The following is a 17,073-nucleotide window of genomic DNA, read 5'->3' on the forward strand; positions in this document are numbered from 1 at the left end:
TGCGTAACTGAGAGAGTGAGCCGACCCCGGCGTCCCGCCCGCGGACCGTAACCTCTGGCCTCCCGGCCCCGACCCTCCAGGATCAGGAGGGGACACGGGTGGGCGATGGGGTCCCTGCACCCCGGGCTGGGCTGGCTCAGGCCGGCGGCGGGAGGGGCCCCTGCGCGGTTCTCCAGGCCGCGCCGCAGACCCCCGGCTCCCGAGGATCCGCCCCGTTAGCGAGCGGGGAGACGGGGGACGGGGGAGGCGGAGGGCGATGGCGGCGGGGCGCCGGGGCCCGCGGACGCGGTCCTGGGTGGGGACACCGCCCGCCTGCACGTCCCCGCCCGGGAGGCTGGGCGGCCCGCGCCCCGCGCCTGAGCCCGCAGCGGCCGCCAGGGGGCAGCATCGGCCCGCGGGTTCCAGCTCCTCCGCCGCTCCCTTCCCCGCCGACCCTCTGGGGCTGCGGACCCCCAGGGCCTGGCCCGGACCCTCCAGTCTCAGAGCTCAGCCCTCGGTTCCGCAGGGGACACGGGGTGAGGCGGCTATGGCCGTTGCACGTAGTTCTGTGCCTCAGTTTCCCCGCCTGCGATTGTCTCCAGCTCCCCTGAGTCCGGGAACGGCGTCCCGCGGGCTCTGCGCAGCTGCAGCGTCCCCCGCCCTGGTCCAGGGGCCGGAACGGCCGCCCGGGTCACCGCAAAGGTCCAGGGATTTGCAGGATTAAGGGGATCAGGGCCGGGGGCGGCGGGGGCCCAGGGGGCGGGCGGCTCTGAGCTCCAGGCCCGTCCTGAGCTCGGCTGGGGGGGACCCAGGGTGACTGCAGCAACGCCCCCCTCCGCCCCCCAATATCCCACTCTGGCGAGTCTGGGTCCCGGCTGGTCCTGGGGACTGAGCTCCCCAGTTCCATCCACTCGCCCCGGAGCGGGAGAGGGGCCTCCAGGCCTGAGGTTAGGCTCCTGGTCGCTGTCCCTGCGCCCCCCCCCCGCCCCCAACAGCCCGGGTTTCAGCCAAGCAGTGCCTGACACCCCCGCCGGCCTGACCTCCCGCCCAGCACAGGGGACCCCAAGACCAGAGGGGCCAGGCTGGGAGGGGAGGCAGGGACCCCTGAAGCCTGGAGTCCCCTCCGAGTCTGGGAGGTGCCCCATGTCCTGCACTGGTCTGGGTCCTGGGAAACTCAGAGAAGGGCTGGCGGGTCCCCTGAGCGCCCGCCCCCCCGCCCCCCCATCTGGCCGGGCCGCCGTCCCTTCCCGCCGCCGGGAGGCAGCAGTGTGACAGGTGCTGGGGCGGGAGATCGGACCCGGGCCTGGCTGCGGGCGCAGGGGGTGGCCGGGACCCGGTGCTGGGGGGGGGGGGGGGGAGCGCCAGACCAGGGATGGCTGGGTGGTCTCTCCCTCCCCCTCCTCAGACACTAGGCTCAGTGGCCGCCCGATCCGCACTGTCCATCCCGCCCCACCCACCCTCCCCGCGGGCGGAGCGGCCCCGCGCAGGTGTCTCCTCCGAGCCGCCCCCCGCACCCCCCAGCCCGGCCGCCGGGCGGGGAGGGCGCCGGGAGGGTGGGTGCGCCTGTGTGTCACGGGGAGGGAGGAGGGGAAAGGGAGGGGGAGCCGGAGGGGGAGGGAGCGCGCAGAGAGCGGCGAGGAGGAGGCGGGCGGGAGGCGGGTCCTACCTGGGCGCTCGCTCCCTGCGGCTCCGGGGCCGCGTCACCTGGGAGCCGACAAGTGCGGGCACATTGGCCGCGGCGCTCGGCGAGGCGCACGGCCCAGGCGCTGCGCCCGGACACCAGCGCCGCCCGCCCGCCGCGCCCGCCCGGCCCGGTGCCCCCGGTGCTCCGGGCTCCGGCCGCTCCGCCCAGCCCAGGCCCCCCGCCCCGGCCGGCGGCGGCGCCCCGCTCACCATGGTGGCCGCGCGCGCCCCGCGCCCGCGCCTCGCCCGCCGCCGGGGCCGCAGCGCCGGCTGAGCGGCCCCCGCCCCGCCCCGCGCCCGCCGCGCCGCGGTCTATGGCGCAGCCCCCCGCCGGATCCCCCCGCGCCGGATCCCCCCGCGCCGGATCCCCCCGCGCCGGATCCCCCCGCGCCGGATCCCCCCGCGCCGGATCCCCCCGCGCCGGATCCCCCCGCGCCGGATCCCCCCGCGCCGGATCATGCACAGAAACTCCCGCGAGTGGCTCTTCTACGTGTTCCTCTGCTTCGGCGTCCTCTACGTGAAGCTCGGGTGAGTGCGGGGCGGGCCGCCTCCGGGGTCTCCTCCCGGGAGGGAAGCTGGGCCCCGCGTGGCCGCGCGCGGCTCCCAGCTCCGGCCGCGGGCGCTGGCTCCCGCCCACGCCGCGCGGGGCGCAGCCGGACCCCGAGCGCGGGTCCCGCGAGGGGCGCCCGGGCCCGAGGGTGGGAGAGGCGGCCCCGGGCAGCGGCGGGTAGCGGCGAGCGCCCCGCGTGCTTCACCTGCTGGGCGCCGGCCCCGGGCGGACCGCCCTGCCTCCCCCGGCTGCGCTGGGCGCGGAGCCCGGCCGAGCGCTCGCCGCCCGGAGGCGCGCGGGGCGGGGGGCGGGGGCGCGCCGGGCGGTTCGGAGGCCCCGGCTCGGGGCGGGGGGGGGGGGGGACGCAGGCCGGTGCCCCGCCATGCCCGGTCCCTATCCATCACCGGGAGGGACGTGTTGAAATCACCTTGACAACCGGTCCGGCGCCGGGCCGGTCAGGCTCCGCGCCCCCGCCCCGGGCCGGGCGGCCCTCTCCCCGCTCCCCGGGGCGGCGGGCGGCGGGCGCCCGGCGGGCCGCGCGCGGCGGTGGCTCCGAGTCGTATTTCCACATTCCTGAAGCGCCGAGTCCCTACCTGTTGGGCTGCGCTCTCCCCGGGCGGCCTCCGGCTCGGCCCGCTGAGGGGGGCGGGGAGCGGTGCGCTCACTCCCCGGGGGCCCGGCCCGCGCCCCGGCCCCGCGTGCCTACTGTGCGCACCGGAGCCCGAGGCCGGTCCCCGCGGGGCGAAGCTGCGACCCCGGAGGGAGGCCCGGCCCACCGGTGCCGGTGCCGGTGCCGGGCGGAGACGCGGCTTCCCCCGAGGAGAGCCCTCGCCCACGGCCCCTCCGGCCCCTCACGGGGGGTGGGGGGGAAACTGAGGCCGGGAGGACAGGAGCCGCTGTCCTGGCCGCCGTGTTGCCCTGGGTCTGCGTGTGTTTTTGGAGGTGCCAGTTCGCAGGGAGCCTGCTGAGGGTGCGGGGTGGGCGGTAGGGAGGGAGACCGCTTCCTGGACTCTGCAGCGGCCCCTGCGGTTACTCTCTCTGTGCCCCCCAAAGTAATGGGCACCCCAAGGAGGCCCGCAGCATCTGCTCAGCACCAGGCCGCGCCCTCCCTGGCGCTCCGCAGTGAAGGGTTCAAACACCCAGCCAGGAGAGTGAGGGGCGCGGGAGCAACTGACTCTGGCCTCCGAGGGGCACCCTTCCCAGCACCCCTTCCCCCACGGGAGCCCTGAGAGCGCTCCCAGGAAGGGCTCTGTGAGACCCCCCCCCCCCCAGTGCCCAGCCTGGGTGCCCAGGGCGGCCCCCATGAGCCTCCTGCCCCCGCCCCCTGCCACGAGCCTCCTGCCCCCGCCTCCTGCCATGAGCCTCCTGGCCCTGCTGCAAATAGGACTGTGCGTCGGGGTGGAAGTTGGGGGCAGTGCCCCACACCCCTCCTCCAGGGGCTTAGGATGAGCTCTATAACTGCCCGGACCACCTGCTCTCATCTTAAAAATGGGGTAGCAGTGTCGCCTCCTTTCCTGGGTGCTGTGACGGTTAGTTCTGGGGGCCTCTGTGTGGGATTGGGGGGGTCCCCTCACACCGGAACAGCCTCTCTTATTGTTAATGCCGAGCGGGACCTCACAGCGCGGCCTGCGCCTCAGAACCCGAGTGCAAGAGGGTACCAGTGTGAGAGGGGGATGTTCCATGATCACAGCCTGCCTGCCCACACTGTGCACACACAGACACCCCCCATGGCCCTCAGCCAGTGAGGTCTCAGCCCCTGGGGGGGTCCCGGCCAGCAGAAACGGAGAACTAGGCCCTTAATCCCTTGGGATGGGGGTCCCCAGGCCAGATGTCCCTGGGTTTGCACAATTCTAAAGCATCGTTGTTGGGGAGTCCCTGTTTCTCAGCGGGGCACTGAGCAGCCTGGAGATCCAGCCCCAAAGAGGCCCAGGTCTGAGTCCCCTCTGTCCCCAGGACAGGGCCGTGGAGTCCCAAGCCCAGCCCTGCTCCAGGCCGCCTCCTGGCCTTGGGGCCGGAGAGGCAAAGGGGCCTGAGCGCCCTGGACCCCAAAGAATGGAGAGGAGGGGCGGGCCCCTCCGGTGTGGGGTGGTCTCCGTGGAGGGCGAGGCCGAGGGCAGGACTGGAACCTACCCCCCCCCCCCCCCCGCCATGCTGCCGAGGCCTCTGCTTCCTGGTCACCTGCCTGCTTGGTGCCCTCACCCAGCTCACAGACTCGGGGCAGCCAGGCTGGGCAGACAATGGCAGGTGGAGCTCAGCCTGTTCGGGCTGAAAGGGAATCCCTGGGAGGATCACTCACACTCACTGCACCGTCCCCTCAGAGACAGCAGGGGGGTGAGGGGAGCGGGGGGGGGGGGGGGCTCTATGCACCTGCTGGGTGTGCTCCCCTGTCATCCTCCCCCAAGAGACTCAGGCCCACCCTGCAGAGGCCAGTGCGCATGTGCACAGGTGAGCCCTGCGGGGGCCTGGTTGGCGGGAGCGGAGCGTGCGGGCGGGCGGGACCCACAGCGGGGCTCCCGGGACCCGCAGCCAGGCTCAGCCCGGAGGGCGCGCGGCCCGGGGCCTCTGTGCGCACCTGCGCCCCCGCCGCGGCCGCACATGCAGCCACACGCCGGCCCGCACACACCGTTCCGCAGCCCGAGCTGCCCCCGGGCCCCGCCCCCAGGCCGCCCGGCTGCCCCAGGTGCGCCCTCAGGCCGCCAGCGCCCGCGGCGCCCGGTTGCGGGACGGGGTCCGGGCCAGGGCGGGCCGGGCAGGCCCGGGGGCGGCTCCCGCGCGGTCAGCCTCCCCTTTAACACCGCCCGCGGGAGGCGCGGCCAATGGCAGCGGGGCCTCGGGAGGCTCGGAGACGTGAGGCCGCGCGAGTGACAGAGCCGGTTCCGACCCACCCACGGACGGACGGAGGTCGGGTCGGCGGCTGAGGCTCCCGCACCCCCTGCGGCCCCACCCGCCCCGCGCCGCCCCGGGCCATGCGCAGCCCTGGCGGCGGGGCTCCGGCCACCACCGCGCAGGGACCCGCTCGCCGGGGTCCCTAGCGCCCGCCGCCGCCGCCGCCCCACCGCGGGGAGGGCCCAGCCCGCCGCCCCCGGCCCAGGCGCCCTGCCCGCGGGGCCGGCCCAGCCCGCCGCGGCCGGCCCACCATGCTGCTGCTGTCGCCGCGCCGCGCGCTGCTGTCCGCGTACTGCCCGCAGATCCTGCTGCTCCTGTCCAGCGGCAGCTACCTGTGAGTGCCCCTCTCCTCCCCAGGCGGGGCTCCCCCCCAGTGCGGAGCCCCGGGGAGGGAGCGGGGAGCCGGGGGGCACCGGTGCCCAGCATGCGCCAAAGTAGGGGTGCTTTGGGGGGGCTGGCCGGCCTGAGCCCCGAGGTGGAGGGCGGGGCGGGGAGGGAGCTTGCCAGGCAGATACGGTGGCTTCGGGTCGGTGGGAGGAAAGGTGGCTTCCAGAGGCCAGAGGCCAGGCTGCAGGCACCGCCCAGGGCCGGAGGGCTCCGGGCGGGCAGAGGTGCCCTGCACCCCCAGCCGGTCCTGGACCAGCTGTCCCCCTCCCTCCCCACAGACACCCATGGGGCCCTCACCGGGTGCCACATTGGAGAGCGTCCCAGCACGCACCTACTCCCCGGCGGGGCCTGGGCGCACACGTGCACGCCCTCCCCGCAGGCAGAGCTCCGCGGTGCCCGGAGTCTGCGGCTTCTCCTCCTTCCCCCGGGGCGGCCCCTCCCTGCCCTCCCTGCACCTGGGGTTGAGGGGAGCAGAGGGAGCGTGTGCAGCTCCCGCTGAGGGGAGCCGGGTCCGGCCCGGGCAGCTTCACAGAGCGTGGGCCAGCGATCGGGGCCCCGGCCGGGCGGTCCGGGCGGGCAGGCCGGCCGGGGAGCCGAGGGGCACGTTGGCGCAGCGGTGGTGGCTCCGCTGGGTTCCTAATGGGACGCATATGCTCTGGCCTCCGATTTGAAAAGAAGTTTGATTTATGGAACCGCCGTTTGGGGGAATTTAAGCTGGATGCTACTGATTAAACCTCAGAGCCAGCGCGCGGCTCCCGCCCGTCCGCCCTCCTCCCTCTCCCCCTCCTCCCTCCCCCCTCCCCTCCCCCGCCCCCTCCTTTACACGCGGGCCACGTCCGGGGTCGCCTACCGCGGCCTTCCCGCCCTGCGCGCCCCTCCCCCAGCGGCCCGCGCGGTTCTAATGAACGGCCGCCCCCACCCCCTTCTAATAGCGACACAGCCAATTCCTCCTCCAGCCCCTAGGAAATTACTATCCTACCAGTTTTCCTGCTATAAATAGTCGCGCATCTTGAAACAAAAGTTCGCAACCACAGCCAGATGCTGCGAGGCCGCGGTCTGCCGGGCTGTGGGACATAATTACAAGGTCCGGGCGCGGAGAGCAGCCGCTGCGGACGCTTCGCCGGGTGGGGGAGCGGGCGGCCGGCAGGCGCGGGGCGGGCGGGACCGCCTGAGGGTCCTGCTGCCGGGGCTCCCGGGACACCGACCAGCTCAGCGGCCCTGGATCCCGGCCTCAGGGTCTCAGAGGTCTAGGGGTGGCGGACAGCAGCCCCCCTCCCCAAAACCCCGCACCTCAGCCTCCAATCTGGGGACCCACAGTTGCGCTGCCTGAGAGCCGCTCTGCCCTGGCTCCTGGGGGGCAGTGAGCTCTGAGGCAGGAGGGGGGCCGGGGGCTCAGAGCCGGGGGGCGGGGCCGCAGCAGAGGGCTGTGGGGCAGGTGGCGGCCAGTCGGCCTCCGCAGACCCCAGGCTTTCCTGGGGGTTTGGCCCCCAAATCCGGGTCCGCAGTGGCCACCCTCTGTGCCCACATGGGCTCTCTCCACCGTGCATGCTGCCCGCTTGGTTGGCGGAATTCTCCTACAGCAGCAGCTTTCCCAAGTGTTCCTGGGCTGGCACTGGGGTCTGGAGCGGGCACTGCCCCCTGCCCTGCCTGCCTCCAGCAGCCGGGCCCAGCCGCCCGCCAGCCTGAGCTGCAGCCCAGGCCTGGGGGCGGGGCGGGGGGGTGCTGAGCCTGCCTTTCCCGGGCAGAGGAGCTCAGATGTTCCCAGGACAGGGGGGAGGGGGGCGGCTGGAGCATCTCTGGGCATCCCGCCCGTGTGGGTGGGCACGGCCTGGTGTATGCGATGGTGCCATGGGCGGGAGCAGGGCAGTGCAGTGGTGAGAGACCAGGCTGAGCTGATGCCCGCAGGCAGGTGAGCCTCCAGCGCCAACAAGCCCGGAGAACTGGGCTCAAGGGACCGTTGGGAAGCTGGGCGCCGATCAAGGGACCGTTGGGAAGCTGGGCATCTGAGGATGCCCAGGCAGGAGGGGCCTCGGGCACAGGCTTCTTTCTTCCCCAGAGAACTTTCCAGGAGGCCCCCCATGGCTGGGGTCGCACAGTGGCGGACAGCTGATCCTGCCCTCCATCTGGCTGCTGTCCCAGCTCCCTGTCCCTGGCTGTGGTCGGTGCTCAGCGAATCCCAGATGCATGCCTGGGCCCTGTGCTGATTGGGTCCGACGGGTGTGTTGGCCTGGAAGGGCCCTGACCCCCCCCCCCCCGCCCCGCCCCGCCCCCAGGCCTGGTGCTGAGCTGGGCCCGCCACGCCCTCCCCTCCGCGGGTCAGCGAGGGCGGGGAGGCAGGTGGGGGGCCCCAGGCCAAGAGGCCGCGGTGGTGCCAGGTCAGCTGGTCTGGGGGCCTGGCGGGGGCCTGGTGCCAGGGCTGAGCTGACTCTGTGCTGGCAGGCCCTTCCGGCCCGGCTGCCCCCTCCCCCGTGGGGGTTGGCTGGCGATCCCCGGTCTTCCGGGAGCAGCCTCGCGGTGACCGCCTGCTCCGGGGAGCCGGGTGAGTCATGAGTGACAGGGCGGTTACTCACCGACCACCTGGCTGTGCGGGGTGGGGGCGCTCACCACTGCCCAGCCCGGCTGGTCTCTTCCTGGCTCGGCCGCTGTGGCTTATGGTGATGCCCACCGCAGCTCAGAAGCCCTGTGGGCAGGACCCGGGGGGGGGGTGAATCAGGTCCCCTCCGCAGCATCACAGCCCGTGTGGGGGCAGAGCGGGGCCAGGCCGGGGCGCGGACAGGTCGCCCTGGAGGAGCAGCTTCCCTGCTGACTGGCCTGTGGGGAGGGGGCTGGAGGCGCTGTGCTGTGTGGCCTTGGCTGGGCCCAGGGCCTCTCTGGGCCTCAGCCTCCGTCGGCCGCCGGGGAGGGAGAGGCCTCCTTCGCACACACAGGGCAGGCCCGTGCCACGGCTCCCAGTGTGAGCAGCTGGGCGGGTGGGCGGGGAGCTGACAGCATCTTACCCCCCGGACCCCCAGCTCAGGGACCCATCAGAGAACCCAACAAGTCATGTGAGACTCATCCTGCGCTGGTTAGGGGGTGCAGTGCGTTTGGGGGGGCGCACTGTGTTCTGGGAGGACGCCCTTTGACCTCTGTGTGTGCGGAGGGCTCCTCGAGGCTTCCTGGGCCGCACTGGCTCTGAGCGGTGCCGAGGCCACCGGAGGGCGGCCCCTCTCTCCTCAGGTTTCCCGTGAGGGCTCCGAGGCCGGGGGCCAGGTGGCAATCCAGACCCTGTCCCCACGCCCCCGGTCCCGCCTGGGAGTCCTGGAGCCTCGGCTGTGTCCTCCACACAAGGGGACCATGGGGACTCACACCTCCGGCCTGGGCGTGAGCGTCCAGCCAGCCCGGGCAGGGGTGTGCTCGGCGGCATTGCACGCACACAGTAAGCGCTCGGAAGTGGGCTCGGCCCCAGCTCCGAGGAGTGTGTTCAGAGGAGAGTGGTGAGCTCTCGGAGGGCTTCCGGGAGGAGGTGACACCGAGACTGGGGGTTTGGAAAGATGGGCAGGAGCTGCCCAGACCACACAGGACCGTGAGCGAGACCCTTAGGAGGAACCACAACACGTGGTGTCTCGTGGGCGCCTCGCAGCACCTGGCGGAGGGCGTCAGACTGTGCCTGCGTCCAGCAGAGAGGCCTTCTCCCGAGCCGCCCAGGGAGCAGCTGTGAGGGAGTGTCCCCTGTGGGTCCGACAGAGAGAGGAGCGCGGGGTCTGGGGCCTCCGGGGAAGCCTGGCAGCCGGCGGAGGTGCTGGGGGGGAGGCGTGTGGGGCCCCGTGGGCACATGGTTTCTGCCCTGAGCTCCCCGGGGACATAGGCCCAGCAAGTCCCGCCCACCCCTGCACCCAGCCTGTCCCCGAGCCTCAGCAGCCCTGAGGAGCCCAGAGCCGCAGCGGGACCTGGGCCCGTGCTCTGGGTGGAGGCTGTGGCAGCGGAGGCGAGGGGAGGAGATGGAGCTCAGGATGGGGACGCCCAGAGCGAGCCTGTGGCAGGCCCTGGCCCTCCGCCTCTCCCGGAGGAGCAGGGGCAGCGGGCGGGGCTCCGGCCGGCTCGGGGCCTCCGTTCTCCACGCCTCGGTCCAGCTTGCTCAGGGCTCCCCCTCACTCCCCCGGCGGGGCGGCGAGGGGACAGGCCGGGCGCCCTCCCTTGTCAGATGAAACCCCGGCCCAGGGCTCCCTCGGCCGATGAAAGGGTCATTGTGTGGAGCGGCCGCCCGCGGGCCAAGGACAAAACCTCCGTTTGTCCTCCTTCCCTGGCGCGGGCTGGGCGGTGGGGGTGGGCACAGGTGTGCTCGCTCTTCCCTGTCTGTCTACCCTGTCCCCAGCACAGGACCCTCCCGGCCAGCCCCTCCCGTCCTGCCCTAAGGGGGAGCCCCGGCCGGAGCGGAGGTGGTGAGCTCTCTGGCCGGGAGGGTGCCGGGTGCCGGTGGGATGCCGGGTGCCGGGGAGGGGCCGTGCCGGGAGGCAGCCTCCTCACGGGCCGGCTGCACCGTGGCCGCGCGGGTGCTGGGCCCACTCCGCGGAGAAGGCTGCTGAGCCCGGGGCGCCCGCAGCCTCAGCCGGGAGCCCCGCGTAGCAGGTGGCCTCTGCGGCCTGGGTGCCGGGAGGGCTCCGCCTGGGACTGTGCCGGGCAGACACTGGCACTGGGTGTGACCTGAGCCTGCCCACTGCCCTCCCAGCAAGCAGCTCCCGGCCGGGCATCCGCTGGCCAGGAGGAGCCTTAGCCTTCCCTGGCTCCGTCCCCAGGACCCCCGAGGGCCCCTCACTTTCCGGATGCGCCCCCCACAGTGCACTGCTGGTCCTGCTGCCGGGAGGGCCGGGCCTGGGAGGGGGTGGCGGCCCAGCTCACCCCCGGGAGCAGGCGCTGGACCACGGGGCGGGCGCCGAGGTCGGAGCTGCGGCTGGGGCCCACGCCGTCCGACGGTAAAGCATTGAAGACCCCTCCCCTCTGAGCTGGGTTCCTCCAGAGCACTGCTTGCCCCGGGCGGACGGGGCACTGGCTCTGCGGTCCACGGATGGGGGCTCGGCCAGTGCCGGTGAACCACGCGGTGGCAGAGCGCGCAGGTGGCTCTGGGCAGCGCCTCTCCCTTCCCACGCGTGAGGGCGGGCAGGGGGCCTTCTCCTGGAAGCTGACCTCTGACCTGGTCCTAAAGACGTGCTGGCCTCGCCGGCGTGGCTCCGGGGCTGAGCATCCACCTATGAACCAGGAGGTCACGGTTCGATCCCTGGTCAGGGCACAGGCCCGGATTGTGGGCTTGATCCCCCGTGTGGGGCGGGCAGGAGGCCGCCGATCCAGGATTCTCTCTCATCATGGATGTTTCTCTCTCTCTCTCTCCCTTCCTCTGACATCAATAAAAATGTTTAAAATAGGGGTGTCGAACTCAATCAGAGAAGGGGCCAAAATCTAAAATCCAGCCTAAATCTCGGGCCAAATGGTTTACTGAACAGTCATAAACTGTCATTGTGATGGAAACGCAGCGGAGTGCAGTGATGACAGCGCGGTGCGGGCCACATTGCAAGGCCTGGCGGGACGGATTTGGCCCTCGGGCCTTGTGTTTGACACGTGTGGTTTAAAAGAAGAGAAAGTGCTGGAGAGAAGGGTGGCATTCCCGGCAGAGAGCTGGGTGACGGGCTGGGTAGCAGCCAGTTGAGTGGAGTGGGCGGTGGCGGTGGCTGGTGAAGGCACGGTAGGCGGTGGGCGGTGGGCGGAGATGGTGGGCGGTGAGGGCGCAGTGGGCGGTGGCGGTGGGTGGTGAGGGTGCGGTGGGCGGTGGGCGGTGGGTGGTGAGGGCGCGGTGGGCAGTGGGTGGAGGGCCCGGTGGGCGGTGAGGGCGCAGTGGGTGGTGGGCGGTGGGCGGTGAGGGCGCAGTGGGCGGTGGGAGGTGGGTGGAGGGCGCGGTGGGCGGTGGGAGGTGGGCGGTGGGTGGAGGGCGCGGTGGGCGGTGAGGGCGCAGTGGGTGGTGGGCGGTGGGCGGTGAGGGCGCGGTGGGTGGTGGGAGGTGGGCGGTGGGCGGTGGGCGGTGGGTGGTGGGCGGTGGGCGGTGAGGGTGCGGTGGTGGGGGCAGTTGGCCGGACCTGGGGCTGAGGGCAGGAAGATGTTGAGCGGGGCAGGATGGACAGCTTTATCCTGGGGTCGGCGAGGGGCCGCTCCTGGGCTGGGCTCAGAGGGAGGGGGCTTCAGGGCGGGGCCATTGCCTCCAGCAGGATCTGGCCCTGCCCTCTGGACCTGGGGCTGGGCTGGGCTGGGCGAGGGCTGTGAGAGGCTGGGGCTCCTGGCCTCTCCCACCTGCCACCTGCCGCCTGCCGCCTGCCCCCCTGCCAGCGCCCTGCTAGCCTCACTGCGGGTGGGCGGCAGCCCTGAGGCGTGCGGCTGGACGCCGGGCCACGCGGGACATCGGGCCAGGCGGTGCGAGGTGTAGTGACTGCAGGGAAGTCCCCTGTGTGTCTAGCTTCAGCCCCCCACCCCGGGTGGTTCCCGGCCCTCCGAGGGCGGTGCTGAGAGCCAGGTTTGCAGCCAAGGCCGAGTGCCAGCCCAGAGCGACCGGGGATCGCCCTCCCCTCCCCTGCCCTTCCCTCCCCTCCCCGGCTGCCTTCCAGGGTGGAGATTTCTGCAGGGGAAGGGGGGGAGGGCGGCCAGCGCTGAGGAAGCAGGAAGCAGGGAAGGCCCAGGGCTGCCCTGCCCTTGGCTGTGAGGCCGAACCCCTGCCAGGTGGTTGCCTGGCCTTGGACCAGACACTGTGCCTCCTCTGAGGGGTGCAGCGGGGAGGCCGGGGAGGGATGGCTGAGCTGAAGGGGGGTATTCAAGCGGCTGCCCTAAGCGCCCACCACGTGGTTCGGGTGGCCACACCGGTGCCCAGGGTGGAGCAGGCTGCTCCGGGGTGGTGAGCGCCCCGCCCCGCGAGGCAGCCAGGATAGAATGGTCGCTGGAGAGGTCCGGGCCAGAGATTCTCCTGGGAAGTGCCCAGGGCCCGGGCTGCTTGGAAAGGGCCGGGGAGGGGCTGAGCCAGGGGGTGCCGGGGCCAGATGGGAGCTCCCAGCTCTGAGTGCAGGGCCGTGGAGCTGAGGGGGGTTGGGACCCAGGCCTGTGGTGGGAACTGGGCTCATCCTGCTCTGAGCACTGCGTGGCCCACGCAGGCCCCGCCTTCATCTGTTCCCAGCGGGGGACCCTCAGGACGTGACCTGCCCCACGGTCCTCGCAGAGGTCACTGCTCCCTCTGCTGCCCCCCAACCCGCCTCAGACCACGGCCTGAGCAGCCGGGCGGCGAGGCCTGGGCGGCCCAGAGGTGCCTGTGGCCAGGATCTGGCCAGTGCCTTCCCTCCCGCCCGCCCTCGTGGCGTCCAGTCTGTCCTGAGGCTGCAGGTCGGCCATCCCGGTCACCCAGTGCCGGGGCCAGGCAGGGTCACCCTGCTCAGGCTCAGCTCCCACCGCCTCCGGATGGCGGCCCCCGTCCCTTCTGTCCGGGACCAGGAGAGAGGCCGGGAAGGTGGGGCCCAGCCCGGGTCAGGGCTGGAGCAGGTGACGCTGACCCTGCGGAGCAGGCTGGGAGGGGGCAGGGGAGAGGAGCAGGCTGGGAGGGGGGCAGGAGAGAGGAGCAGGCTGGGAGGGGGCAGGGGAGAGGAGCAGGCTGGGAGGGGGGCAGGAGAGAGGAGCAGGCTGGGAGGGGGCAGGGGAGAGGAGCAGGCTGGGACGGGGGCAGGAGAGAGGAGCAGGCGGAGGGGTGGAGGGGGCAGGGGAGAGGAGCAGGCTGGGAGGGGGGCAGGGGAGAGGAGCAGGCTGGGAGGGGGGCAGGGGAGAGGAGCAGGCTGGGAGGGGGGCAGGAGAGAGGAGCAGGCTGGGAGGGGGCAGGGGAGAGGAGCAGGCTGGGAGGGGGGCAGGGGAGAGGAGCAGGCTGGGAGGGGGGCAGGGGAGAGGAGCAGGCTGGGAGGGGGGCAGGAGAGAGGAGCAGGCGGAGGGGTGGAGGGGGGCAGGGGAGAGGAGCAGGCGGGGAGGGGGGAGGAGGAGAGAGGAGCAGGCGGAGGGGTGGAGAGCAGGGGAGAGGAGCAGGCTGGGAGGGGGGAGTAGGAGAGAGGAGCAGGCGGAGGGGTGGAGGGGGCAGGGGAGAGGAGCAGGCTGGGACGGGGGCAGGGGAGAGGAGCAGGCTGGGAGGGGGGCAGGGGAGAGGAGCAGGCTGGGAGGGGGGCAGGAGAGAGGAGCAGGCTGGGAGGGGGCAGGGGAGAGGAGCAGGCTGGGAGGGGGGCAGGGGAGAGGAGCAGACTGGGAGGGGGGCAGGGGAGAGGAGCAGGCTGGGAGGGGGGCAGGAGAGAGGAGCAGGCGGAGGGGTGGAGGGGGGCAGGGGAGAGGAGCAGGCTGGGACGGGGGCAGGAGAGAGGAGCAGGCGGAGGGGTGGAGGGGGCAGGGGAGAGGAGCAGGCTGGGACGGGGGCAGGGGAGAGGAGCAGGCTGGGAGGGGGGCAGGGGAGAGGAGCAGGCTGGGAGGGGGGCAGGAGAGAGGAGCAGGCTGGGAGGGGGCAGGGGAGAGGAGCAGGCTGGGAGGGGGGCAGGGGAGAGGAGCAGACTGGGAGGGGGGGCAGGGGAGAGGAGCAGGCTGGGAGGGGGGCAGGAGAGAGGAGCAGGCGGAGGGGTGGAGGGGGGCAGGGGAGAGGAGCAGGCTGGGAGGGGGGAGTAGGAGAGAGGAGCAGGCGGAGGGGTGGAGAGCAGGGGAGAGGAGCAGGCTGGGAGGGGGGAGTAGGAGAGAGGAGCAGGCGGAGGGGTGGAGGGGGGCAGGGGAGAGGAGCAGGCGGGGAGGGGGGAGTAGGAGAGAGGAGCAGGCGGAGGGGTGGAGGGCAGGGGAGAGGAGCAGGCGGGGAGGGGGGCAGGGGAGAGGAGCAGGCGGAGGGGTGGAGGGGGGCAGGGGAGAGGAGCAGGCGGAGGGGTGGAGGGCAGGGGAGAGGAGCAGGCGGAGGGGTGGAGGGGGGCAGGGGAGAGGAGCAGGCTGGGAGGGGGGCAGGGGAGAGGAGCAGGCGGAGGGGTGGAGGGGGGCAGGGGAGAGGAGCAGGCTGGGAGGGGGGAGTAGGAGAGAGGAGCAGGCGGAGGGGTGGAGGGGGGCAGGGGAGAGGAGCAGGCTGGGAGGGGGGAGTAGGAGAGAGGAGCAGGCGGAGGGGTGGAGAGCAGGGGAGAGGAGCAGGCGGGGAGGGGGGCAGGAGAGAGGAGCAGGCGGAGGGGTGGAGAGCAGGGGAGAGGAGCAGGCGGGGAGGGGGGAGTAGGAGAGAGGAGCAGGCGGAGGGGTGGAGAGCAGGGGAGAGGAGCAGGCGGGGAGGGGGGAGTAGGAGAGAGGAGCAGGCGGAGGGGTGGAGGGGGGCAGGGGAGAGGAGCAGGCGGGGAGGGGGGAGTAGGAGAGAGGAGCAGGCGGAGGGGTGGAGGGCAGGGGAGAGGAGCAGGCTGGCTGTTGGGGGAGGCAGGAGCAGGCCTGGAGCGTGGCCTGGCTGTGGGAGGGGGCGGGACCTCCGAGGGGGAGTGCCAGGCCCTCTGGCCTGAGCCCAGGCATTCACAGTGGCCCCGGATGCCCAGCAGAGTCCGGGCGTTTCTGAGGTCAGGGTCAGCGTGTTGGGGTCCCAGTGAGGGGTGAGGTTCTGATGCCGCAGGGTTAGGGCTGGCTGCTCAGGGCTCGGAGGCCCTGGCTGTCCTCGCCCACCTCCTGCCTCAGCCCCGCCACGCCCCTGCTCGCGGCCGGCCTGTGCCTGTGCCCAGCCTGCCTGGCTCTCTCCGGGCGGAGTCCAGGTGCCAGGCCAGGCAGGCCAGCTCTGAGGGGAGGGCGGGCGGGGGTGAGGGCGGACGCCCCGCTCTCTTCCCGGGACACTGCGGGCAGCGGCCTGGAAAGGGAGCCTGCGGGCAGGGCACCCGCCCCCGGGGCAGGACTGCTCTCCCCAGGGACAGACGGGCACACTGAGGCCAGAGCAGAAGGAGCGCAGGATCCCAGGCCGGACTGTAGCACACAGCTCACTGTGAGATGGGAAACTGAGGCCCCAGGGGCGGGGCAGAGGGGGGCGCCTGGCCCAGCGGCACCTCTTCCTGCCGCCAGGCCTCCCTGTGCCTCCTCCAGGGACTCCCTCGTCCCTGCCCAGCACCCGATGCCCGCGGCCGGGGTGCCCTACACCTCGGTTTCCTCATCTGGAGGCAGGCGGGGGCCTCTTCTGAGGAGCCGGGCGGGGGGAGGGGGGAGTGGGGCGGGGATGCCACTCAGCACAGTGGGCCTCTGGCGGGGGGTTGGGAGGGGATGAGGGGACAGCCGAGAGCTGCGGGGGGGGATGAAGGGACCGGCTGAGGGCCGGGAGGGGGGATGAGGGGACAGGCCGAGGGCCGGGGGGGGGGGGGGGAATGAGGGGACGGGCCGAGGGCCGGGGGGGGGGTGAGGGGACAGGCTGAGGGCCGGGGGGGGGGTGGATGAGGGGACCGGCTGAGGGCCGGGAGGGGGGATGAGGGGACAGGCTGAGGGCCGGGACAGGGATGAGGGGACGGGCCGAGGGCCGGGGGCCAGGGCTTGCTGGCCATCCTCACGTCCCCCACTCCTTGCAGGGCCCAGGCCAGGGAAGGGAGGGCTGATGGGTCCCTGTGATCAGGTGAGAAAACCGAGACTTGCTGGGAACAGCCCCGTGTGGCCCTCCCAACTCCGGATGTCCCCACGCCCGTGCCTTGAGCTGGGCCCTGAGCCCCTGGGGGAGGGCGGCGAGGATGCACTCGGAGGTCCAGGCACCGGGCAGCGTGAGCGCCGGGCCCTGCACCAGCCCCCGGCTCCGACCTTCTGCCCCCCTCTCTCCGCTCATCGCAGAGGCCGGGGGGCTGCAGGGCCCCCCCCGCCGCCCTCTCTGGTTCTGACCCACGGGGCGGGTCTGCTGCCGGCCCAGGCCTGGGGTGGGAGCCGTGCTCTCCCCAGGGGCAGGCGGGACCCTGCGGCGGGAGGGCTGGCCGCCCTGCACCTGCGGGCGCGGCAGGACATGGCCGCGGGCGGGCGGGGCGGGGCAGGGCAGGGGGGAGGTATTGCGAACACTTCCTGGACAAGTGGACCGCTCGCCTCCCTGGCTGATGGCAGATCGTTAGAACATTCCTCAAATACTTCGCCGACGATGCCCAGGAGGAAGGACTGCAGGCTCCGGGCAGAGCCGGGGCTGGAGCAGCGGGGGCAGCGGGCGGCGGCGGCGCCAGGGGAGGGGCCGGAAGGAGGCTGGGGCTGGGCCCAGCTTGGCCAGTGCACCCCTCTCGCAAGCAGCTGGGGCTGGGGTGGGACTCGGGTCCGAGGCCAGCTCGGGCCCGCTGGGTGCTGGGCCTGGGGATCCCTGGCCCAGGAGCCCCCGGCAGGGGTGCCAGCCTGCCCCGAGGGGTCCAGCACGGGCCCTTCTCCCCGGCCTCCGAGGAGGGTCCCCGGGGGAGAGGGGGTCTGTGAGGCCGTGTCCGTCGGCCTGGGAACCCCGCTGAGCCGCCGCCAGCGCTGTGGGCAGGAGGGCGATAAGGCAGCCCTGGGCCAGGCTGGCTGCTGCCCAGGGCCCCGGCCGCTGTCCTGCCGGCGGGGAGGGCAGGCTGGGCGTGAGC

General features: G+C 73.2%; 1 protein-coding gene across 3 annotated transcripts in view; it reads left to right on the forward strand.

Annotated features, from left to right (window-relative positions):
• Window positions 1–1,836: 1,836 nt before the first annotated feature.
• Window positions 1,837–17,073, forward strand: part of WNT7B (Wnt family member 7B) — a 44,445-nt gene continuing 29,208 nt past the window's right edge. Inside the window, exons 1-2 of one of the 3 annotated variants that reach the window (XM_045575088.1) lie at window positions 1,837–1,994; window positions 2,113–2,190. In XM_045575088.1, the coding sequence (XP_045431044.1) occupies window positions 2,120–2,190 (71 nt within the window). In that variant the 5' untranslated portion in view covers window positions 1,837–1,994; window positions 2,113–2,119. Of the gene's footprint in view, window positions 1,995–2,112; window positions 2,191–5,240; window positions 5,433–17,073 lie in introns of those variants that run through there. The other 2 variants (XM_036420266.2, XM_036420264.2) reach the window with 2 other exon arrangements.

The sequence above is a fragment of the Pipistrellus kuhlii genome, unplaced genomic scaffold (genome assembly GCF_014108245.1).
Source record: "Pipistrellus kuhlii isolate mPipKuh1 unplaced genomic scaffold, mPipKuh1.p scaffold_m20_p_64, whole genome shotgun sequence".
NCBI classification, from domain to species: Eukaryota; Metazoa; Chordata; class Mammalia; order Chiroptera; family Vespertilionidae; genus Pipistrellus; species Pipistrellus kuhlii.